At 45.2% G+C, this 25421-nt stretch overlaps 1 protein-coding gene across 2 annotated transcripts; it reads left to right on the top strand.

The window, feature by feature from the left end:
* Nucleotides 878-21423, top strand: TIMM44 (translocase of inner mitochondrial membrane 44). 2 transcript variants are annotated; one of them, XM_021378302.1, is made up of 13 exons: nt 878-1004; nt 1648-1755; nt 2213-2383; nt 2995-3075; nt 4420-4569; nt 4890-5029; nt 5493-5578; nt 8243-8335; nt 8667-8791; nt 9952-10002; nt 12595-12684; nt 16245-16355; nt 20026-21423. In XM_021378302.1, exons 1-13 carry the CDS (start codon nt 975-977, stop codon nt 20143-20145), a joined length of 1356 nt encoding a protein of 451 aa, XP_021233977.1. In that variant the 5' UTR covers nt 878-974; the 3' UTR covers nt 20146-21423. The 2 variants fall into 2 exon arrangements, with proteins under 2 accessions (XP_021233977.1, XP_021233978.1); XM_021378303.1 differs by lacking the exon at nt 878-1004 and adding an exon at nt 1174-1281.

Genomic DNA, 25421 nt, shown 5'->3' with positions numbered 1-25421 from the left:
TAAAATGATGCACTTGACCATCCGTGTTAGTGCTTAATGTCATTGGCACACAGGAGACCTTGGATTCCCGTCTTCAGACCTGGATGACCACTCTTTGCAAAAGTACTGGGGCTAATTTTTCTTCAGTGGCAATGCTGGCTTAAAAAAAAATAAAGTATCCTGCGCCTTTGGTTGTGTCAGTGCCATTCTGAGGCCTGAACTGAAAACAAATTTAAAAACCACGTGTTTTTTTTTCTTCCTAATGTGGACTTCATTGGGGGCTGTGCATACACTGGTACCAAAGGCAGGAGCTAGGACAGCAACAGGACATCAGCTAACATTCTCCTTGTGGGCTTTGTTCTGTACTTTGTTGGCTCAGAGGCAAAGATACTGAGAAAGTAAAGAGTGAGGACCACAACTTTTTGTTGCTCAGGGATATTATCTAAAGATTAGAAAGCAAGCTGGAGCGTAATCATATGGTTGTTGTTAAGCTAAAGCTTGCCAAACTGGTCTTCTGGTGGAAGGGCCCTTCTCTACTCTGCTTTATGCTATTCCTGTATTGCAGTGCAAGAATCAGAGGGGCTAGAAATGCTAACTGAGGGGAAAAATGCTTCAGATGGAGACTTGTCTGGAACTGCGTGAAGGGAGGAACTGCTCAGACCCTGCTCAGCGCTTTCTCCCCTCCCTAAGTTTCCTTGAAGTGCCTTCAGCACACTTCCAACTATTGAACTATTTTCGATTGACCTTTGTTTTCTCAATCATGAGAAGTTAGCATAAGAAGTTCCCGCCCTTTCCAGCAGCTCCCCCTGCTGTCGGTCCGCGTAGGGTTGTACTGACGGGCAGCAAACGCCGCCCGGCTCTGCGCCCGGACCCGCGCAGCCGCACTTCCCTTCCAGGAGGCGTCTTGCGTTAGCGCGCGGAAGTGACGTCACTACGTCGCAGGGACGACGTCACTACCGCGCGCCACGCGGGGGGTCACACGCTCGGCTCCCAAAATGGCGGCGGCAGCAGCGGGCAGCTGCCGGGTGAGCGCGGGCGCTGTGTCCGCACGGGGCCGGTTCCTCGGGTCTTGGGCGCGCCGCGAGACTGCGATGGGGCAGCGGGAGCCGCCGCCGGGGAGCGGGGCTGGGGAAACTCGGAGAGCTCTGGGGCCGGCGCGGCGTGGGGCGGGGCCGCCTCCTCTCCCGCTTCTGAGCCCTTCTACCGCTCCGGTCCTCAGTCCTCGGGGTCCGCCATCCCCTTTCGCGTCCTCACCCACACCGCTCGTTTTCCACGGCAGCAGCACAACGACCTGTGCTGCGAGTAAGGCTCAGCGGGGGAACGTAGTTTGCTTAGTCTGTCTCTGGCTTTGAGCTTCCAGAGGCTCTGGCTCAGGGTTCTGCGGAGCACATACGTTTTTTTCAGCTTTCTCAGTGTGGAAAGTACATTGTCCTGTCTTGGACTGCGATTGTGAATCAGGGAGTGAACCTCTCAGTGGTTGTAGCACTGCTCAAACGCATTAAAAAAGCTTTGTGGATGATCCTAAGGAAGCATCCTAACGGGGTTTTTCAGCAGCACTCTGAATCTGCTTCTGGAGATGACTGTCCATTTGCTTGCCTTCCTTTCTTGTCTTTTCAGGACTGCTGTCATCTCATATTGTGTGCTAACTTGATCTTGCTTTTGTTGCAGAAATGTCTCATTAGTGGCATATGGCTTATGCCTAGAAGATACCCAGTTCCTGCAGTCCACAGTGGTGCTGTGTACAGAACGAGCAGGCCTGTCTCTGAGATCAACCAGGTTGGCTAATGACTGAATGTTGTACTTCAGGCTGAATCTGGTTTCCCACTAGAGTGCTGTATCTGCTGGGTGTGTTTCCAAGCAGCAGCAGTTTGACACTGAAAGTTTCACCTTTTCAAGATTCATGTGATGCATTCAAGGATTTTTTGTAGTGGCTGAATTTAAGTGACATAGGTCAGGAGTCATGCTCTAGTAACTGCCTACCAAACTGTTTCAAGCCTGGTTAGTGTCTGCCCCTTGTTGGCTACGTAGATGTATTCTACGAGGCATCAAACATAAGTTAGACACTTGGCTTTTTTGAGGGGGAGATGCTTCTTTTTCAAAGTAATGATATAATTACCAGAACATTTAGTATGTTAGAAGCGACCTAGTGCTTGGCTGAAGTAGATCTATCTGCTGGCTTTGATACTTGTTTAATTTCTCTTTGGATTCTGCAACATGTAACAATTTTCTTTAGTCTAGATGTTACTCTTCAGGAGGAAGAAAAGGTTTTATATCAGGTTTTGTGGAGAACATCAAACAAGAATTAGCAAAAAACAAAGAGATGAAAGAAAGTATTAAAAAGTTCCGCGATGAAGCTAAAAAGCTAGAGGAATCTGATGCACTTCGAGAAGCAAGGAGGAAATATGTAAGTTTCTCATGAATTCCTTTGACGTTTTCACTGCCTATTTGCTAAGCTACTTTTGTTTTTAATGTTAAATTTGAGTCCTTCTGCAAATGAACTATTTATTAGTTAGCATGTCTTTTTTTTTGTGAGAAGTTCTGCTTGGCTGGAAACACTGACAGGTAAATGGTTGCCCTAGAGTGTTTTTTTCCTAGGAAAAATCTTCCCAGCGACTACTCACTGGATTTCCCAGTTAACAAGCTGATGAAATATAGAGACATTACATTTAATATTAACAGTGTTTAAATATTTCTTTTGCATTCTTTGAAGACTTTTAAACAGCATTACTTGCAGTAATTAAATACTTATGCTGGTTACTCAATTAGCATGCACCGTAAGACAGATTTTATCCAGCTGAGAATGTGTTATATTCTGATTTTTTTCAGTAAGAATATGTGTTTTGTTTGCTGAATGTTAGGAAGAAAGATAAATCAATTAATCCTACTTAGGCCTGAGCAGTTGTAGCTTTTCCTGCCCTAAATTAGTGTGAATAGGGTATTCTGTGCCCTGAGCTGTTTTTGAATGAGTATCTTCTGTCCTCATTACTACATGCAGCAAGTTTTTTTTTTCCACAGAAAACCATTGAATCTGAAACAGTGAAGACCTCAGAAGTAATTAAAAAGAAACTTGAAGAGATAACTGGTACAGTTAAAGAGGTAAAACACATCTGCGGAATCACCTTTCCTTAAGAGAGCTCAGAGATTAGGTTCTGTGTGTATTTGAATTATCATCTTTCTTGTTTTTCTTGATGCCAGGTAGTTGCTCTTTCAAAGGATGTCACTATTCCAGATCTTAAAGGATAGAGCTCTTATCAAAGTTGCATCAATTAATGTATGACAGATTTCTTAGTTGGTTGTTGTATGTTGTATAGGACAGGTGATGCCAGAGTATCCAGCAGTTCCTTTCACGTTTGGAGGTTGAAGATGATGCATATTGTTCTTTAGCACTTACGAAAGAGGATGATTGTATCTATGCAGCTCGATTTTTGGAGCAATTAAGCAAGCTCTCTTGTAGGGTGGAAGCAAGCACTGAAACTTTTGCTCATTAACTTCATTTCTTGTTATGTACTGAGCTCATCCGAGCAGCAGATGTATTGGAGTGGTTGCTACGCTTTGTGTTCTCTCTCGTCTCTTGAGTAAATCTCTGTGGAATTTTCATTACAGTCTTTTAAATATGGAGAAAAATAAGGTGTGTATAGCACCTGTAGAAGCTGATCTGCAGTGTTACAGCATCTGAATTCAGCTGTTGCAAGACTGGGTTATTGAGGCAGTCTTCAGCGGGGTACAGGAGCTTTTATTCATTGTGGAAGCGTGACCAGCAGTTTGCACCATCCTTTTAACCTCTTGCATGCTAGGTCCTGGCTCTTGTAAACACAGCCTAAGTGATCTGTATGAGTATGTTAGATGGAGAAATGCATTTGCTAATCCTGCAGAAAGATTTGAATAGCAGAGAGCTATCTCAGCCTCTACTATGTCTTCTCTTAAGAAGTAGTACGTCCTGATTGTTTCGAAGGAGAGCACTGGAATATTTTAACTCTGGCATCATTGGTCCTTCTCTTTGAGATCAGGAAAAATAATTTTTGTATGTATGAGTAGCAGCTATTACAAATGTGTATGTTGCTCTGAGTAGTTTGAATTGTCCTGCACAGAGGTGTTGGCTGAGATTCAGCTCCAAGCCACTCTATCCCAGTAAATCTCCCCTGTGATTTACATATATATTTATATATTATTATAAATTTTTATATTATTATTATATAATTTATATATTATTATATATTTAATATTATATATTAATATATTATATATTTTATATATACATATATATATAAAATAAATTTTAAAATATAAATTTGTATATATATATATAAAAAACTGTATTCACCTTAGGGTTGGTTAGTCCTATTGCACGTACATTAGGTCTTTAGCATTCTTAAGAAAGGCTTATACAAAATGTGCTTTCACATGTGTCTTTATGACTTTTTCTTCTCTGTTCTCTTCCAGAGTTTGGATGAAGTAAGTAAGAGTGATATTGGCCGGAAGATAAAGGAAGGTGTGGAAGAAGCAGCAAAAACAGCAAAGCAGTCAGCAGAATCAGTGACAAAAGGAGGAGAGAAATTAGGCAAGACAGCAGCCTTCAAAGCTATTTCTCAGGTACAGACCTAAGTCCCACACCTATCTGGGACCTAGTGCTGCAGACACAGATCAACTGAACTTGTGCTGAATATAAAATTAGATACTGCACTGTTCAGTACAGCCATCGGCTTGCTGTCCCAGACATGACTTTTTAAGCACAAGGCCTTGGTACTGCTGTCTTTGTCCATACGTATCAGCAAAGAAGCATTTGCTGAGAGAGAGATGAAAATAACACATGGTCTTATCTTTGTCTTTTTCCTTTGACAGAAGCAATTTTAATTTTCATGGGAAAGAAGAGGGAACAGTAAATCATCCTAATAGGATTGCTTTCCTTTCAGGGAGTAGAAACTGTTAAGAAGGAAATAGATGAAAGTGTTTTAGGGCAGACTGGTCCTTACAAACGTCCGGAGCGTCTACGGAAAAGAACAGAATTCTCAGGCGAGAGGATTAAAGAGGAGCGAATATTTGAAGCTAATGAGTACGTATTTTATGCAATTTAGGGCAAATCTTTATCAGATTATACACAGAAATGTTTTAAACCTACAGATCAGGTTAAAATTCAAGTGCTGAAACGAGCAGAGCAGGTAGATATGAGAGCAAGGTTCTACTGTAAGTTTATGATACTGAATCTTCTGATAGTGAAGCTGGGAATTTAAAAATGTAGAGTGTGTATGTAATGTTCTAAAATGAAGCTAACTTGCATGTGTTACACTTTCTCAGTTCTAACATCTTGCTATTGAGTTTTGTTTGGCAGGACTAAGCGTGAGCTTCTTTGCTGTCTGCAGTGCCTTGCCTCCACTAAATCATGTATTTGTTATGCTGTGTATCAGCCTCAGTACCGCTGTGTGCTTCAGTGGTATTCATCAGAATGTTCATCCTTTTTAATTCTCTCTTGCCTCTGAGTTACTTGTTCACAAGTTCCTGTCTGTTGTACTTTCTAGGGAGGCCATGGGTATGGTGCTACACAAGGACTCAAGATGGTATCAGCAGTGGAAAGATTTCAAGGACAACAACGTGGTCTTCAATAGTAGGTGTAGCAAAGACGAAGTAGTAGCATGTTATTTTCTCTGATCTGATTCTTGCCTTGTGGGATCTGATGCCATTTGTGCAACTAGTCCCAACAGAATGCTAATCACAGCATTGTGTTGTTATAGCTGTTGCTGTGAGGTGATGTGAATGGGAGGTATGCATAATGGACAAGACTGCAGCTTTCCTAAGTTGCCATCCCCCGAATCAGGCATTGTCTTTGGTCAGTCTCACTCACTCTAAGTACCAAAACTTGCTTTCACAATTGCTTGAAGAACTCTTGATCCATCTGTGCGCTGTCAGGAGACAAGGACACATATAAGTGCATGTCATGGGGTGTAGGTTAGGCAGATCTACTCTCGTCCTTGAGCTTATGGTGATGAAAAGTCTTGTTTTCAGTAAGCTCATTTCTGTTGTCCTCTGCTTAGGACTCTGGAATATGTGGGACTTTGCGTCACTTCTTTGTATTGAAAAAAATTAAAATCTAGAAATATTGGGTATCTGTACTGCTGTGGGCACAGACTTTTGATAGTTCTCTAGATGCTTATACTTGGGCATGAAAAAGCCTGAGACCAGGATCCTGCAACAAATCAAAGTAATTGCTGCCTGTGTGCTGCAGGGCAAATTGCATGTTAAGGAGAGAAGTGGTATAAAAGTGAATAATTAAATTTGGACTGTGTTTCTCCCCAGTTCCTTGGGTGGTGTCCAGGAGTGGGTTTTTACCTCCCTTTTGTTAGTCTGTCCAAGGAGATACTCACAGCTGCTAAAACTCTTCACATTTTGCATCCTCAAGTCCCGTGTCATCTGCATGAGCTGTCTGTGTATTCTGTCCTTTTTTGTGCATATTTTTTAGACCGTGGTGTGGCAATTCAGGCAACACTGCAGATGTGACTGCACCGAGCTCTACAATTTGCATTCTCCCTTTGTGTATCCCCTGTACTAAGAACACTGCAAGTTTTTTTTTTTTTTTTTTTTTTAGTTTGGTTTGAAGGATAAGCTTCAAGATTCCAGTTGTTAATTGACATAGTGGGAAGAAGCTGCTTTGTACAGTACCTGTTATCTTGCAACTATCTTCTGTGGTTCTGGTCTAATTATGTCTTGAGACAGATAGGGCAAAACAAGCCCACCATTTCCACTTACTTTACTGCAACAGTGCTCATCTGTTTAAATGGGTTTGCTCTCTGCTCCCACCATCAGTTTTATCTTCTTTTTGCCTTCAAGATCTTGCTTTGCAGGAGTTCTTCCAGAGAATCACAGAATTGTAGAGGCTGGAAGGGACCTCTGGAGATCATCAACTCTAACCCCTTGCTATAAAGCAAGTTCCCTACAGCAGGTTGCACAGGGAAGTGTCCAGGCAGGTTTTGAGTATCTCCAGAGCAGCAGACTCCACCACCTCTCTGGGCAGCTTGTGCTAGCGCTCTGTCACCCTCACAGTAAAGGAGTTCTTCCTCATGTTTGTATGGAACTTGCTGTGTTCCAGTTTGTGCCCATTGCCCCTTGTACTGTCACTGGGCTCCACCAAAAGAGCCTGGCTCTATCCTCTTGACAGATATCTTGACAGATATCCTTCAGATATTGATAAGCACTGAACAGATCCCTCTCGGTCTTCTCCAGGCTACACAGCCCCAGGGCTCTCAGTGTTTCCTCATATGGGAGATGTTCCAGGCCCATAACCATCCTTATAGCCCTTTGCTGTCAAGAAGTTCCCTGTCTTCCTTGAGCTGGGGAGTCCAGAACTGTACACAGCTTTCCAGATGTGGCCTCTCCAGGGCAGAGTAGGATCACCTCCCTTGCCCTGCTGGCCACACTCTTTTTAATTCACCCCAGAGTTCCACTGGCCTTCTTGACCAGCAGGGCACACAGCTTTTTTCTCTTCTGCTTGCTTGGAGATGGCATCCCAAGTAAGTTGTTCCATCAGTGTCCCCAGGGATGGAAGTGAGGCTGACTGGCGTGTGGTTTCTTGGGTCCTCCTTGCCCTTTTTGAAGACTGGTGTGAAATGGGCTTTCCTCCAGTCCTCAAGCATCTCTCCTGTTCTCCGTGACCTTGCATAGATGATGGAGAGTGGTTTGGCAGTCATTCCAGCCAGCAGCTTCAGCACAAGTGGGTGCATCCACAACTGAGGAGAGGGGGCTGAGGGGAGCCCCAAGGTGACTTCAGCTCCTTTGCAGGGAGTGAAGGGGCAGCGCTGAGCTCTGCTCTCTGGAGACAGTGACAGGGAATGGCAAGGGGAGAGCCGGGGGGTGAGGGAAAGGCTCTGCCCCAGAGGGTGTTGGGCATGGAGCAGCTCCCCAGGGCAGAGGGCACGGCCCTGGGCTGCCAGAGCTCAGGATGCGTTGGGACACTGCTCTCAGCCAAAGGGTTTGGGTTTGGGTGGTGCTGTGTGGGGCTGGGAGTTGGGCTCAGGGATCCTGTGGGTCCCTTCCAACTGTGATCCTGTGATAATGTTCATGTAAAAGGAGCCAATCCCATAGTTAATTACAGTTATAAAGAGATGATAACATTGCATGGAGGTGAGGAGAAAGCTAGCTTTTGAAACTGGAACTTGTTAATCAGGAAAGAGATTTAGAAGAGAACTAGCAGGTTTAATCTGCAACCCATTGCTTGTTTTTCCTTGCTCAGGAACTCAGTGGAAGGACTCTATGTTAACATCTCTTCTTGTTTCAGGGTTCTTTGAAATGAAAATGAAATATGATGAAAGCGATAATGCGTTCATTCGAGCTTCCAGAGCTGTCACAGACAAAGTCACTGACTTGATAGGTAATGTTTCATCATTGCTATGAAACTGGACGTCTAGGCTTCTCGCTCTGTTGCTGTTAGTGATGTTGTCATACTTGTGATACTAACCTTTGGGAAGGAGTGTTGAGAGTTTTTAGTATTTTGCATGGATTATTATTCAGAGTCATTCGATGTAGCAACCTACTGTCAGCAGTATGTTGGCAAATGTTTGTGTGGGATAAATCTCAAGTCTAACTTAAGTCTGTTTCAAGGTGGCCCTTCCTTCCCTCTTTCTGTAGCCCAAGATCTGCCTTTTCTCTTGTTTTCTGGTAACAGTTGTCATTCTGCTGGTCTTGCTGAATTGTTTTATCAGGTGGATTGTTCTCAAAGACAGAAATGTCAGAGGTTTTGACGGAGATACTCAAAGTGGATCCATCCTTTGACAAAGATCGTTTCTTAAAGCAATGTGAGCGTGATATAATTCCCAATGTCTTGGAGGTAAGCTGGGGACAGAGTGGGATGCATTTGTTTTATTTCTTTTCCTTTGCTATTGAAGATTGCTTGGAAGATTTTTCTTTGTTTTCTAATGATAACATTAAAATCTGGGGCTCTATTTGCTTCTGCAGCATCCCGATTTGCACACCACCCTTCATAAAATAGTCTTAGGAATAGGGATCGCAGAATCACAGAGTGACCTAGGTGAACAAACAGTTCTGAGCTGATATCAGCTATTGGTGAAGGCAATGGAGGGGTTGCACGTGCACTACTGGATTCTAAATGACCTGAAGCTGCCTGCTAAAAAGAACAAGTCCTGGCAAGTTGTTCAGTGAGAGGATTTCTGGCAGTGGTCAAGGAAGTGTTTGAAACAGTGTTTTTAAAGACTGTGGTGTAAATATACTCAAAGGATGTTATGCTACAAAGTGCCTACATAAAAGATGTAACTACAGCTGTGTATAGTTCCTCTGCTGTCACAGTATGTCAGAAAAGACAGCAAAAGGAGGAAATTCAAAGAGGTACAACAGAAATTTGTTTGGAGAGATCTGTGTGACTTTGGAAACACTGAGGTTTGAAGGGAAAGGAATGTTATTTTTGTTCATCTTGCAGCGTAATGATGTTGGAAGATCATATGTCAATCTGATGCTTGCCAGTAAACACACAGAACTACTTTGATGCTCTGGTTGAGAGGTAGCAGTGTAGGGTGAATTGAAAAAAACACAGCAAAAGCAATGCTTACAGATACAAATAATCAAACTGATGTGTGTTAGTTTTTCTGCCACTGCTGTCTTTGTGGTGGCTGACTGGTGCATGTATCAGAGGTATGGCTGGAACTGTAATATCTGTAGTGAAATAAGACCTCCCAGGATTTCTGGGTAGTGCATATTCTGGTGATGGTTTAGGATAGGTTGTATCTTCATTAACTGAAGATTTATGTACATCTGCCTTAGTATGTGCTTACAGGAGGTCTTTTTGCTGCTCCTCTTTGTTAATTCTTCTTGCTCGCAATTAATTAATTCTTTGTCAATTCTTCTTGCTCTTGCTTCTCTTCACAAGATGCAGGATTTAAAGCAGTTTGCTGCTGAAAGTGCTGATACTTCTGTTCTCTGATACGGCATGTATTTTTTTAGTGGTCATATATATATATTTTTTTTCTGTCTTAGGCTATGATATCTGGAGAGCTTGATATCCTCAAAGATTGGTGCTATGAGGCAGTAAGTAGAGTACTAAAAACGTCTGAAAAGGTTATGAATCTTACTTTTAAGTAGGTGTGCTGTGCTTTCTTTGTTTGCAAGCTGTGTGGCCATTGTGACTGTGATGTTGCTTACCTACTTTGCCTCGCTGCTCCCCTATCAAACATGTTCATGCTATAAAACAGTAATGCAATCAAGCATGCACCCTGGAGTAGAATGGATGTGAGAGGAATGCTGTTTAGAGAGAGATAATAAATAGAGAGCTAATCCCAAACCTGTCCAGCTAGCTCCAGTTCTTCAAAGCCCTTCTTGGTTTGGATGGACTTCAGTAGAGCCTTTGAGGGTTGGTGCACTGTCTGTTCTCTATTGGTGATGACCTCAGAGCTATTAAGGCCCTGGAATTCAGAAATCCCTAGAAACTGATGAGTCTTTCAGGATCTCAGACTGTGGGATTTCGTGGGATTTAATCAAATTAGTGCTTCTGCAGCACCGATTCACGTACTTCCAATGTTATTTGACATGGACTCAGTATTGCTATGACTGCCTGATTTTCCTGGAACTGTTTGAGTGTCTTGACACGGGGCTGTTTTTGGGAGGCTTTGTGCAAAACCAAGTGAACACACAAATCCCTCTTCAGCTTTTAAGGAGCCACTGGAACCTGAAGCTATGGAGGAATGACAGGAAAGGCAGTGGCTCTCTGTGATCAGCTGTGTTCTAGCACAGCTGAGTGTGAAGAAACTGTACAGCAATGACTGAGTTTGTTGGCTGTGTCTGTCCTGTATTCCTCTGTATCTTGGAAACACAGAATAGTTTGGGTTGAAAGGCACCTCTGGAACTCATCTGGTCCAATCTGCTGCTCAAACAGAGGACACCTAGAGGTTGCCTGTGACCGTATCCAGATGACTTTTGAACATCTCCAAGGATGGAGACTCCACATCATCTCTGGGCAACCTGCTCTGGTGCTCCCCCACCTGCCCAGCGAAGAAATGCCTCCTGATGTTTAGATGGATCCTCTTGGTTCCAGTTTGTGTCTCTTGTCCTGGCACTGGTCAGAATCCTGGTATGGGCTGAAAAGGTGCTGAGACATTTGAGCTGACCCTGAAAGGTGATGATTTTCTGCTTGCAGTCAGGTTGTCCCTGGAACTACTGAACAAACAAATCTCCACTGCAGTATCCCAGCAATCTTGGCAGGCTCAAGTTTTTCTGAAATTGCAGCATAGATAATGTGCAGCCTGGATATCTGACTGCAAAAAATGAAATTTATTGGTGAGATAGTGCATTTACTTTTCTGCTGGTATATATTTTCATCACTGGATGCACTTATTGGAGAAATGAATATGAATTGATTGTTATTCAGTAATCGTATTGTTGTTCTTTTAACTTCATGAAAGCAGATCTTTACCTGACAGTAGCATTTAAACATGAAAGGGCATTTGTTCTCCTCTTATCTCTGTTCCAAAATAATTCTCTTGTTGGCATTGCAGACCTGTGCTTCTTTAAAATAATGTAACTGCTTCCCAGTCACAGCACCACCAGGGGGCTGCAAATTCACACATGGGGAAGGACAGTCGTCTGTATTTAAATTTTTTGGGATTGTTAGTTATTAACACCTTTGTACCAATATTGCACAGTACAAGAGTAAGATATTTTAAGGTGGCCTGAAAATAAGGGAAATTCTTTATGTTTCAAGCCACCTTTGAGATCATACTGTAAAGTTCCTTTCAGATTTCTAGAGGGAAGTAATAGATTTACTGTGATCTATGAAACATACAAACCCTTCTAGTTGTAGTCAGAAATTAAGCTTGTAGGACTTATCCATAAAAACAGACAAGGGAGTAAACGAGAGTCCTAGAAATGAGAATCCAGAAGATGGAGGCTCTTGGAACAGAACCGTGCTGAAAGTGTTAAGTTTGTGATATTGGTCACTAACATGTTAGAGTACAAAGCAGTAAGGCAGGTAAACCAACAAAGCTGCCTATGCCCGCTGTCCCCAGAATCCCTATTCTGTCATTCCAGCTTTACTCTGGTGACTTTCTCAGTATACTTCCATCAGGTATTTACATTTGAATGCTTGTGATGAAGGTTAAAAGATCAGTGGTGGGGGAGTCATGGTAGGGACTCCTCCTGTTTGCTTGGTAGCTGCCAAGGATGCTGTGATAATGCTGAAATTCAAATCCCAACAACAGTTCTTGATGCATAAATAATGAAGCATATGTGCCTCAAAGCAGCCAGGAATTGCTGGTCTGCCTGCAGGGTCTGGCTGGGTGTGAGGAAAACAGCTTCGTTCCCAAACTGTTTCTCCCTGTCTGCTGTCAAATCAGAGCTGCAAGTGCCTTGGCTATCAGGTGCACTTTGTTTGCATATTCTCTTGTAAATGATGGATCTCTTGTTCTGTCCAGGGGAGACGGGGTTTTTAGAAAGAGTTTGGTTATGTGAAGTCCAGAGCATTTGATGTAGCTTGCCGGGTATATTGCAAGATGTATGTGTTAAGCATATTTGCAAAAAAAAGACTTTTATTCTCATATTTTCTGATGGTTCTCTCTAAGCAGAAAATTCCTTTTTCTTTGACAGAGCAAATTCAAACATGTAACACAAGTTTGTTGCTTCATTTAGACTTACAGTCAGCTTGCTCATCCAATCCAGCAAGCCAAAGCCATGGGTCTCCAGTTCCACTCCAGGATTCTTGACGTAGACAACATTGATGTGAGTGCCCTTTTCTATATTTCATCTTGGGGGGTGAATTAGAAACTCATGATTTCAGGGGTTTCCTTCTTTGCTTTGAGTCTATTTCTCCTCATGCTGCTCTATTTACCATGTCTGCTAGCAGAGGAACGGATCATTGCTGCAGGAAGAGAGACATGGGACAGCTTTGGGGGAGTAATTTGCTTCTGTGTGATTAAGCCTAAGTTACAGCATTGTGGTTTGCCTCCTCTGTGCCAGGGCACCTTGGCCTTAACCACCAGCAAAGACTGTGAAAGGCAAATAGCACTGATCCAGTGCTTTCCATGGAGGGCTTCGTTGATGCTTTCTTGGGATAATAACACACGGTGCTTATGTGACTCGAGGTTGTGCAGTGCAGGAGCAGTTATCAGAGACCTAAGTGCTGCTCTGTGTGGTTGTAGGGGAGGTAATGGCATTGCTGCCTTACGAGCTGTGTTGGCAGCTCTGGCCAAATGTCTGCACAGTCATTATGCTCTCTCTATTCCTCTTTACTCAGGAGCCTGAAGTGTTCCTGTTGTACTGACCAGTAAGTCTGCTGTACTGCCTTCATTTAATTAGGTCTTTAGTGTTATCTGTCACTGTACTACAGGTTTCTTTCTTTTGTTCAATGACAAAGGTGTCTCAAAAAGAAATTCTCACTTTTTATCAGGTGTTTTATATCCCATAATGATCTCTGCCTCAAAGGAAGCGTGTAAGTGGAGGAGAGGGTTGGGGTGGTTGTACATTCACCTTTTGAAACACACATGAGAGCTCCAGAAACATCTGAGGTGATGCCCTACAACAAAAGATGGAAGAGTTTGCCTTCTGTAGCCCTGCAAAAGAGCAGTGGGAGCTGACTTGCCTGGTGATTGCACAGGGAGCGAGAAAATCATCGACCCATTAATAGGCAGAGAGCTTCTCAGAGCCATGTTGGGTAGGCTTCTTATTATCTCTCATCCATGTAGATTCAGAGGAAGTCATGCCTCTTTGGTAGCTCTGGGCATTATCTACAAGCATGTGCCAAATGAGCAAGAGAATTTCTGCGGCATCTACAGTTCTCCTGAATATCCAGCAATAAATAACACGTTCTAACAAAGTAAAGCTTTGGGAGTAATAAATGTCATGGCCTTTTTCCTAAGCATCTTATTTAAATCAAAAGTTTTTCTCTGTTATTAGAGTCTAGATGGCTTGATTTCCTTGCAAGCTGAATAACTTTTTTTGGTGTAGGTAGGTAGGGTAGGTACTAATTAGTATAGAACTCTGCACTGATTCTGAGTGGTGTCTGGAAAGACATTTTGTTATTAACTTGTCTTGGATGTCTATTTTTGCATAAAGTTTCTCAAGAAAATTACATTATCCTAGCTGAAAAATGACTAACATAGAACGTAATCAGTGCAATTCATATTACACTCTCTGTGCTGCAAGAAAGGGACATAAAAGGGAGATGATGGTTTAAATTTTTAAATGCATTTCCCTAGAAAAGGTTCATGGTATTGTGCTGAGGGATCTGATCCAGAAAAATTGTTTACTGAGTTTGAAAATCAACATGCAAAAGGCTTAAAGGAATTCACATTCTGCAGATTTTGCAGCACTGAAATTAAGTCTTTAAAATATCAGTGTATGAACTCATATTCCTTACTTAAGGACTTCAATTTTAGATGCTTGGCTTGAAGGCATTATCATAGGATGTCTTGGGTTGGAAAGGGACCTTATATAGTTCTAATCCCCTGCTGTGGGCTGGCTGCCCCCCACCAGATCCAACTGCCCAGGGCTCCATCCATGGCCTTGAGCACTTCCAGGGATGGAATATCCACACTTCTCTGGGCAGCCTGTGCCTCACTGCTCCACGAGTAGAGTTTCTTCCTAATATTTAATCTAAATCTCTCCTCTTGTAGTTTAAAGCCACTCCCCTTTGTCCTACCACTATCAGACTGTGTAAAAAGTCAGTCTCTCTCCTGCTTATAAGCTCCCCACAAGTACTGGAGGGCTGCAGTCAGGTCTCCCCAGAGCCTTCCCTTGTCTAGCCTGAACACCTTCAGCTCCCTTGGCCTGTTCTCATAACAGAGGTGCTCCAGCCCTCTGAGCATCTTTGTGGCCTCCTCTGGTCCCATTCTAACATCCTTCATGTGCTGGGGCCTCAGGCCTGGGTGCAGTACTGCAGGTGCGGCCTCACAAGGGCAGAGCAGAGGGGACAGTCCCCTCCCTGCCCACTGTCACCCCTTGTCTGATGCAACCCAGGATATCATTGGCATTCCAGGCTGCAAGCGCACATTGCTGGCTTGTTGTCTGGCTTCTCATCCACTGGGACCCTCAGGTCCTTCTCTGCAGCTCTGCTCTCAGAGTTGTTCTCCCAGTCTGTACACATGTCTGGGATTGCCCCAACCCAGGTGCACCACCTTGCACTTGGCATTGCTGAACCTCATTAGGTTCACATGGTCCTACTTTCAAGGTTTTGTCCCTCTGGATGTCCTCCTGCAGTGTCAACTGTACCACTCAGGTTGGTGTTATCAGCAAACTTGCTGAGGGTGCGCTCAATCCTATCGTCTTTGTCACTGATAAAGATGTTGAGCACCGGTCCCAAGACAGATCCCAGGAGGACACCACTTGTGACGGGCCTCCACCTGGACATAGAGCTGTTGACAACAACCCTTTGGTTGCAGCCTTTCAACCAGTTCTTTATCCACTGAATAGTACAGCCTTGAAATCCATCTCTCTCCAATTTAGAGATAAGGATGTGGTGGACAACCATGTCAAAGGCCTTACACCAGTACAGGTAGATGACATCAGTTGCCTTCCCTTTACCAAAGTTGTCACTCCATCACAGAAGGCCACCAGATGGGTCAGGCACAATCTGCTCTTGGTGAAGCCGTGCTGGCTGTCTTGGATCACCTCCCCATCTCACATGTGCCTTAACGTATCTTCCAGGAAGATCTGCTCCATGATCTTCCCAGGCACAGAGGTGAGGCTCACTGGCCTGTAGTTTCCCTGATCTTCATTTCTCTCTTTCTTATGAATGGAAGCGATGTTTCCCTTTTTTCCAGTCACTGAGACTTCACCAGACAGCCACAACTTTTCAGATATGATGGAGAGCAGCTTGGCAACCGCATCAGCCAGTTCCTTCCAGACCCTGGGATGCATGTCATGGGGCCCCCTGGTCTTGTACACATCTAGGCTCATCAGGTGTTTTTGAACTTGCTCTTTGCATTGCACAATGACTTGTATGAGTTCCAGAAATCCAGTCCTGACTGAAATGGTGTCAGTTACTGCAGTGCTAGAGAACAGATTTCCTCTCATTAAGCAGAAGAGCATTGCAAGTGTGCATTCTGTCATTGATTACCAGGAAGGCTGGCACCTCCCTATAGAGAAAGGTGTTGGGAAAATTCTTTGCAGGAAGGCTTGTAGCATGTGTTTGAACAGAGAAAGTATAACCTGATGAAGAAAACTAGGTTTGGTGCTGTGAGACAGTGGGATTGTTTAGCTGTGTAGCTGTGCTAAATACTTGATGCTTTTACATTAATCTGCAAAAACGCTTCATTTTCTAATAGAGTTTTCTTTAATTGCAGCTGGCCATGGGAAAAATGATGGAGCAGGGACCAGTATTAATCATCACTTTTCAAGCTCAGATTGTGATGGTAATTAAAAACCAGAAAGGGGAGGTGGTAGAAGGTGACCCGGTAAGTGATGCTCACCAGCTGAACGTGGCTGGCCTGTGTCCCTCACTAGTCATCTCAGTTATGTACTGAGTTTGTAGCAGCTCCCTATAGCAATGTGTGGTGTATTTGTTTTGCTTATTCACACACATGATTCACTCACACCATGTGCTCTGTCATGCTCTAAAGGCTCTGAGAACTTTTGAGAACTTTTCTCTGATGTTGTTGTTACATCACATCACCATCTCCACTAGAATATTAAATGGTCAGTGATGGTGATACGATTTGTTGTTGTGGTTTAGAATGCTCATGTGCTTGCTAATGCAACTAAGCACATTGCTATCTTATGAATTCTATTGTAATGGTGGTCCCCATGCCACAGACAGGAAAGCTTGGCCTGGTAGGGTTGCAGTGTGTCTTGTCCACCAGTGTGTCTTGCAGATCTCCAAAGGACACAGAGCTAGAGTGAAGCATCTGACTTCAACACAAGTGGCTGAGAAAATGGGTAGAGCAAGAGTAACTCTGTACCAGAATAAATTAGATACAGTGCCTTTGTTCTGCATGCTCTCTGCTCCTGGGAAGAACTGACAAGCTCTGTTTTGCAAGTGGTGCAGTTCAAATGGCTCCATTCTAAAGTTAACATACATACATCTGAGTTGTCAGCTTGCTTTTGTGCTTTACAATCATGACTCTGGCTTTTGGACCAGAGCTGGCTCTCATTCTCTTGTCTTGGAGACCTGTAGAGCAAGTATGGTCTTGTTTGCAGCTGCCCACATAGAAACACTGTAATTAAATAATTCAGTCAGTTTAGCAAAATCATCTGGGTATTTACAGGTGAAAATAGCTGGCTGTATAAATCAACCATTACCACCCACAGTGAAGTCACTGTCATGTAGTTAGGTGGGGTAGTGAGTTTCTCCATTTGCTAGGCCATTAGCAGTCTGGACTAAGATTAAATACTGTTGGTAGTTGTGGACAGTTGAGAAAATGAATGAAAATGTGGAGGGAATAAGAAAGCTGTGGGAGTTGAGATCATCCTTGCAGGCTGCCCTGCTTGTATTTCTCTGCAGTCGTATCACAGACCTGACGATGCACATATTAAAGGGCTGGGAGAAGATAATAACTGGTAGAAAACTCATAAAACTTGGTACCTGTGCTCTGTATGTTTTCTTTAATCAGTGTTAGCTCCTTCAGGTGGGCAGCCTAGATGGAGCTCAGTTCTGTGAGTCTGGGTGCTTGTTGCTGTGGCTTTGTGGGTCTCTAGGTTCTCCTCAATCAGTGCTTTGTAGACAAGGCTGCAATAACTTGAATTTAAATTGGCTGGCAGAAGATGTGCTGGCCATGAAATCCTGTTCAGCTCCATGCGAGCTATTTATCTCTGTTGCACTCTTGAAGTGCTACAATCCATTAGCTGAAAATTATCTTGTATGAGGATATCTACAAACATCTGGAAGGGACACAGAGATAATCTTAAATTCACGGTGAGGAGAGGAACTGGAGTTAGGAACGCCCGCAGCCCTTTCTCTTCCAGTTGCTGCTGTGCCTGGCCAGCAAATTCCTGGTCTGCAGAGTGGTTGTGTGTGGGTTCTATTCCTTTGGCCTTCTCTGGGACAGAACTGTACTGTTCTGCTGTGGATTAAAGCTTCCCCACACAGATTCCCCCCCAGGCCTGTTATTTTTTTCCTCCATCTTCCTTTCATAAAGGGCAGATTAAGAGCAGAGCACAAAGATGCTTGGCAGTCAGGCTGGAGTTCCTGAAGCAATTTGTAGGAAACTGAGAACATCAGTGGAACCAGCTGGAAGTAGGAACTCTTGTTTTCGGCTGTTGCCTCACTACCTTGGCACAAAGTGCCTCACAGAGCTGCAAGCCTCTGTTTGCTGAAACTCCCCTATATCCAGTTGTGCTTAGTACTGTGCATCGTATGTTTGTCTACTGGGAACCTCTTATAGGGTGACTGAACAAAAAACAAAGGGTTGTGAAGTATTAGTTGCCATGAAGGTAGAATATAAGGAAATTGTGTGGTTTGATGACGTTTCTTTTGAATGAAGGCAGAGAATTTGAAACCGAAGGCAGAGACTTCATGTAGCATAGTGGAGCTGGGAAAGTTAGAAGTATATTAATTAATGTAACTGGAATTGGACAGATTAATAAAAGATTGATCTGTTGATGGGCATTCTGCAAGTCCATGTGAGTCTGAGTCCGAGGAAATCTCTGACCCTTCCTTACTGAGTTGTGTAGTGCCTGATACAAATTCTGTTTCTTTTCCCCTGGTGCATCACATATTGACTGTGTTCAAGGGCAGTAGTCTTTATGTATCGGCAGGATTTTATTTCTTTTAATTTTTACAAGAAAAAGGAGAGGAATGAGAGTAACTTAAGAAAAACAGAGAACAAAAAAAAGGTAGGATAGGAGGAAAACCAGACTGATGTGTGGTCTGTGGAAGTGCGCTAACCTTCCACAACCCAAACTCACTTTCTTAAGCAGGCAAACATTTTGTTGTTTTTCTTTCCTTGTCCCCTCTGCTCTTCCTTCTTACACATCCTCATCATCTGTACTACTCAAATTTATGTCACTTTTAATACTTCTAAGCACAGCTGAAGCAAGTTAATCTGCTGAAGCACTGAACAAGAGGGAAATGGCTTTTAGTGTAGGATATTTCTAATGCCTGCTGCAATACAGAAACTTTCCCCTCGTCACATTTATGTACCCAAATTGCAACCTATAAAGATTGACACATTCAATCAAAAATGTAATAGTTAAGCTCACAGCTGGGAACCGAGCGCAGGCTCTCTCTGCTGGCTGGTGATGTACCTGACTTCCATGCAGACCATAGAATCATCAAGCTTGGAAAAGACCTCCAAGCTCATCCAGTCCAACCATCCACCTACCACCAATATTTCCCACTGAGCCATGTCCCTCAGTACCACATCTACACGTTTCTTGAACACCTCCAGGGGCAGTGACCCCACCACCAGGCAGCCCATTCCAGTGGCTGACCATTCTTTTGGAGAAGAAATTGTTCCTAACGTTCAACCTGAACCTCCCCTGGCACAACTTGAGGCCATTCCCTCTTGTCCTGTCACTGTTGCCTGGGAGAAGAGGCCAACCCCCCCCTTGCCACACCCTCCTTTCAAGCAGTTGTAGAGAGCAATAAGGTCTGCTCTATGCCTCTTCTTCTTCAGAGTGACCCATCCCATTCCATCAGCTGCTCCCCATGGCACTGTGCTCCAGCCCCTCACAGCTCCACTGCCTGATGGGGAGAGGGTGCAGCTCGCAGACTGCTGTGGGAGAGACAGGCCTGTAGCTGTGGGGAAGATCCTTCAACTTGACTGAATGTTACAGACAGCACTAGAGCCTGACAGTCAAACCAGTTTGAAACCAGAAATTTATATTTAACAGTGAGTCAAGTATTATTGAAGTTGGCAGAAGTTAATGTTTGTCAGACACAGATATTAGGAAATCCTAATTCTGCTCTCAGAAATCAAAAGTTTATGGGTTCCTGATTCTGATAAGTTTCTAACCATAATTTAGGAAATGTTACCAGAGCTAAGCGTAGTTGGGACTTTGGGGCTTAGAACCTAGAGAGAAAAATTGCACCGTTCTCTGGAGGGAACATGGAGCATCTCTGCAGCCAACACTGAGCTAGGGGGTCTGTGACTGTGATGCAAGCTCTAACAAGGATTTTCCTTCCAGGACAAGGTTCTGCGGATGCTGTATGTGTGGGCACTTTGCAGAGACCAGGATGAGCTCAACCCCTACGCTGCGTGGAGGCTATTGGACATTTCCTCATCGAGCTCCGAGCAAGTTCTCTGAGACGAATTGCATCCGAGAGCTTTCTGTCCCTCTCTCAAAGCAATGCCATCTCTGAACTTGCACCAGTTTACTGCATGATGCACTGTGGGGGAGGGGGGCTAGAGTGGTTCTTTTTCAGAAGAATGGGCTATTAGGTGTGCCATCATTATACTGGTCCCCATTATGAACTGGACGAGTCTGACGTACCTGCCTTACGCTTTGCTGTGTAGTGATTTGCACTGTAAGGATGTATGGTAGATTGTAACTCGAATGGTCTAAGACACTCGCAGCTGCTGTTGGCTCCTGTTTAAATGGTGGGTGAAGGAGGATGTCTGGGGCCCTGTACATTGACCAGTGCTTCCAGTGATGGGCAGAGGTGGATACTGACGAGCAGCACAGTGAGATGTGACAGGTCTAGTTCCAATCCCCTGTCATCCTCTGATGGCCTTTCTTCATCTCTGAGGAGAGCTTAGAGGTGCTCTTAAGGCACGTTGGTCTCATACCAACTCGAGCCAAGAAGCCTTCTGTTGCTGCAGTGTCTTCACCAAATCAAATACAATCACATCTTTGCACATGACTCTATTGGAGTGGAACTGAGTGAGGATGGAGATGTTGGCATCGTCAGAAATATGTGTCAATATATGTCCACAGCTTTGCAGGGGGAATGCTGCTGTTTCCTGTGTTTCTGTTCTATTGCGTTAGCGGCTGCTGCTAAATGGTACACAGCTGCATTTCTCTGTGGGCTGAGGTGATTACGTGGAGGAGACAGGCTCCAAATGGCTGTAGGGAACCAGGCAGAGTGCTGAAATGGTGACCAGGAATAGGGTTGGACAGAACAGCAACAAATGAGTAAGTAAACTTCAACAACAAGTAGAATGTCACCACTTGTAGCTCAGATGGTTACCATGTGAGATAGGAAAACAAGCCCCCTCCCACTTACGTGCTGCATAAAATGCATTACAAGCACAGCTCTTCGCCAGACAGATCTGTGCTTCAGAGGGACAGCACACCTGTTCTGGAGGTCAAGTAGCAGGGGGAAGAAATGGGAAGGCAAGCTGCTGGCACGTGTGCAAGTACTCTTGGTTCTGAGCTTCTGCTGGAGACTCAGTTTGGGAGCTGACCTGGGGGCCAGTTCTTCAGCTGCCTTCTCTTAATGGAAAGTGATGTTGATGGGAAAAGAAAATGGACGTGGAACAGGAAATCAAAGGTCTGATCTGCTGCTGTGCTCTGTGTGCAAAACAGGGTGTTGCAGGACAGCACTTCCTTGACGTGGTTATTAAAGAGAATAGTTGCCAGTTGTTCCTTTTCTTGTGATTGTCAAAGTCAGTTCCTTTGAAAGTGAGTGGGATTATAGCACAAACCTTCAGTGAGACATTCAGCTTCTGTAGCAACTCTCTTACAGTGAGAGCTGATGCGTGCAGCAAATTCAGTAGCACAGTGCCCTCTCCCACAGCATGTGCCCCAGCCTGCTGCCTGGCTGGCTCCTGCACCCAGGGGAAGCGGTGAGTGAGGTACAATCCCAATTTTCTTGCTGGTGCTTTTAATCATTGAAATAGCTTGAGATTTTTACTCAGATATTTGAAGCACCAGTGCACAAACTAAAGATCTGAACAGAATTAATTCCACATGCAGAAATCAGTTATTGGAGATCATCACAGGTGCTCCAGCCCTCTGAGCATCTTTGTGGCCTCCTCTGGACCTGCTCCCACAGTCCCACATCCCTCCTGTGCTGGGGCCCAGGCCTGGGCACAGTACTGCAGGTGGGGCATCACGAGGGCAGAGCAGAGGGGACAGTCCCCTCCCTGCCCACTGCCCCCCCCTGCTTCTGATGCAGCCCAGAGTGCTGTTGGCCTTCTGGGCTGCAAGCACACGCTGCTGGCTCATGTCTGGCTTTTCATCCACCAGGACCTTCAGGTCCTCATCTGCAGTGCTGCTCTCAACAAGTTCTACCAGTCTGTACGCGTATCTGGGATTGCCCCAACCCAGGTGCAGCACCTTGCATGTGGCCCTGGTAAACCTCATTAGGTTCACGTGGCCCCACTTTCAAGGTTTTCCAGGTCCCTCTGGATGGCATTCCTCCCTTCTATTGTGTCAACTGTGCCACTCAGCTTGGTGTCATCAGCAAATTGCTAAGGGTGCACTCAATCCTATCATCTATGTATTTGATAAAGAGGTTGAAGAGCACTGGTCCCAAGATGGACTCCTGGGGGACACTGCTTGTCACCAGCTTCAACCTGGACATAGAGCCATTAACTACAACCCCCTGGCTCCGACCTTCCAAGCAATTCTTTATCCACTATATAATCCACCTTTTGAACTGGCATCTCTCCAATTTGGAGCTCCAATTTAGGAGCTCCAAATTATTACCTCCCTGCTATCACAGTGCCTGAGCTTCCATTTCCATCCTTCTCTGTCACCCATCTAACACCCATCTGATCAGGGCAGGCTGGGGCAGATGCTGATCACAGCCAGTCACTCACTGTCCCAGCCCCAGGGTGTGCAGGGTTTGCCCTCTAGCAGAGTACAGGAGTGCTTTGAACTGTTTTCACGCTCTTGTGAGATGCCAAGGGATGTGCTATAGCACTGGAGCTGTGGCTTGCCTAGCTCCTCCCCAGTGCTGGTCCCAGTCTCACCCAACACTGTATGTGGGGTCAGCAACAAAACCACGTGCAGCATTACCACAGCTCTGCTCAGAGCTTCCTCTCCTCTCTGACAGCACCTCCCCGTTCCTGGCACTGCCAGTGGCCACTGTCTAATGAGACAGCTCATGCAGAGTGTTTGTGGTACTGGTGGAAGAAATGGATCTGCTCATTAGAAAACAGCTTGTGTTTAAGTGAAACACTCTGCAGCAACTTCTCTGCTGCTCTTCTCCCACATGTCAGCTCTCAGGGCGGCTCTCGCTCCTGGTGGGGCACTGCTGGCCCATGACCAAGATGTTTTTCTCAGTTAAGAGAGGTCTTAGAAAAGTCTGGTAAAGAGACAGGGTCATACAGTTGAGTTGAATATGCGATTGCAACTCTACATTTGGACTCTTCCCATAGCTGAACAGTGCCATGGGTTTCCCTTGGAGAATCTCTTGTTTTTCTTCAGTTTTCCAGGGATGAGCGTGTCCATCCTGCTGGTGGCAGCTAGCACTGAACCTACTGGTTAGGCATGAAACCAGATGGACCAGACCCTGGGAGAGTCCCTCCTGCCCAGGAAGGGCCCCAGGGGGGCAACCAATGCAATGTCCTGCGGTAGAGAGAGAGCTGTCCAGCACCACCAACCCCATGTGCTCAACATGCCCAACTCCCACACTGCTCCAACCCACACCCCTGAGTGAGCCATGGTGGGAAAAGAGTCGTTGGTGCCAAGGAGGAAATGGGAGATCTGTGTGGCTGGGGAAGGAAGCGCTGAGTGGGTTTGGTCTTGCCTTTCTGACCTGGTGACCCATGGGGACTTGGTGCTGTGCTTAGGGATAAGCAGGGATGCAGCGGCTCGTTATCATCCTCACTTGTCCTCAGCTTTGCAGCCTTGTCCTGGAGCAAGTAATCCCATCTTCTGGGTTCCCTGCATTGCCAGGCTGTGGGAGTCTCTGATGTCTGTGGCATGATCTTTCTGAGGACATCTTCCTGCAACTCTCCATGTACGAATTCTATTATTTCCAATTTAGAGCGCTTTGAAAAGGTGACGGCTTTCTTACACAGGAGATACTCCGTGCAGTGATGAAGATGCAAGTTGCTTTTTGCTCATGCTTAAGGCTTTGAAAACCAGTGCTGACATAGCTACAGCCACTCAGAACATGATACCTAAATCCACTCCCTGAGGCAAAGGAACTGGAATGGACTTAATCTGCAATAGGATGGGCCCATCTGGGTTGCTGTGATGCCCAGAGAGCAGGGCTGCCCAAAAATTGGTGTTGGGCAGGGCATGCTCGGTGGGCTCCTCTCTGTAGAGCAGTGCATGACTGCGCCCAGCACCATCCCTGCTCCCAGCACCAAGGAGTTAACGGAGATAATGGACTGAGGAGGCTGCTGTGTCCCGGGGCAGCAATTCTGTTTCTTCAGCTCTGTGTGGGAGCAGAGCTGACTCCTGTCTCTCAAAGCAGCACCTCAGTAATGAGAGCTGTGGAGGTGTTAAGGCAGATAAAGAGGGGAAGCTGATTCTGGAGGACTGGGCTTAGTGTCTCTTCTATCCTGTCCAGAGCACAGAACCCTGAACACTTCCACTTCCCCCATTACTGTCCCCCTGCAGCTGTCTCTGAGTACAATTAGAGCACATCTGAAATCTTACTTCCAGACAGAGCATGAGCTTTATCGATCTCCACAGGCAAAAGGCTAATAATGCCCATTCAGGAAGCTTGTCGCCATCGATCCATACCTCATCTGGCTCTGAAAGGTGGAATTGGTGCTGCTTTTCTCATGACAGCATAGCTATTGCGGGACCCTGTGGGGGCAGTGAGGTGGGAGGAGGGCAGCGGTCAGTCCAAGCACCTTAGCTGCTCGATGCTGTGGCAGAATGGGGTCAGGAAGGCCCAGCTGGAACTGGACTTGGAAAGGGGCACAAAGAAGAGCAAGAAAGGCTCCTATAGGTACCTGAAGCAGAAAAGGAAAGTCCAAGAGGGTGTACCCCCCAGAGAGCAACACAGGCAGGCCGCTAACCACAGACAAGGAGAAGGCTGAGGTATTCAACAGCTCTCTTGCCTCAGTGTTCACTGATGACTGCTTTACACACAGACCTTTAGCAGATGGCTCAGAAGATGGGAACTGAGGGAGCAATGCCCCTCCCGCTGTACGTGAAGATGAGGTTTGCAACCTGAGGAACCTGAACATCTGTAGGCCTATGAGGCCCAATGAGATGCATCCCAGAGTCCTGAGGGAACTGGCTGATGTAGTCACCAAGTCACTCTTGATGATATTTGAAAAGTTGTGGGACCAGGTGAAGCCCCGGTCACTGGAAAAAAGGCAACATCACACCCATTTTTAAGTAGGGTAGAAAGGATAACTCAGGAACTATCAACCTGTCAGCCTCACCTCTGTGCAAGGGAAAGTCATGGAGCAGATCCTCCTGGAAGCTGTGCTAAGGCACATGGAAGAGAGGGAGGTGATATGGGATAACCAGCATGGCTTCACCAAGGGCAGGTCCTGCCTGACCAACCCATGGCCTTCTGTGATGGTGTCACTGTGTCAGTGGGCAAGGGAAGAGCCACTGATGTCATCTCTCTGGACTTCAGTAAGGCCTTTGACACGGTCCCCCATAAAATCCTTCTCTCCAAATTGGAGAGATACAAATTAGATGGGAGAACTGTTCAACGGACA

Source organism: Numida meleagris, chromosome 27 (genome assembly GCF_002078875.1).
Source record: "Numida meleagris isolate 19003 breed g44 Domestic line chromosome 27, NumMel1.0, whole genome shotgun sequence".
Lineage (NCBI taxonomy): Eukaryota > Metazoa > Chordata > Aves > Galliformes > Numididae > Numida > Numida meleagris.
The sequence above is the reverse complement of the archived record's forward strand: the minus strand, read 5'-3'. Positions and strand labels throughout refer to the sequence as shown.

Excerpts from the sequence above, each read along its gene's own strand:
- TIMM44 (XM_021378302.1), top strand. The coding sequence starts at position 975 with ATGGCGGCGGCAGCAGCGGGCAGCTGCCGG. Across the intron at positions 1,756-2,212 it reads CTGTCTCTGAGATCAACCAG|TCTAGATGTTACTCTTCAGG; the intron begins GTTGGCTAATGA and ends AATTTTCTTTAG. Across the intron at positions 16,356-20,025 it reads AGGTGGTAGAAGGTGACCCG|GACAAGGTTCTGCGGATGCT; the intron begins GTAAGTGATGCT and ends TTTTCCTTCCAG.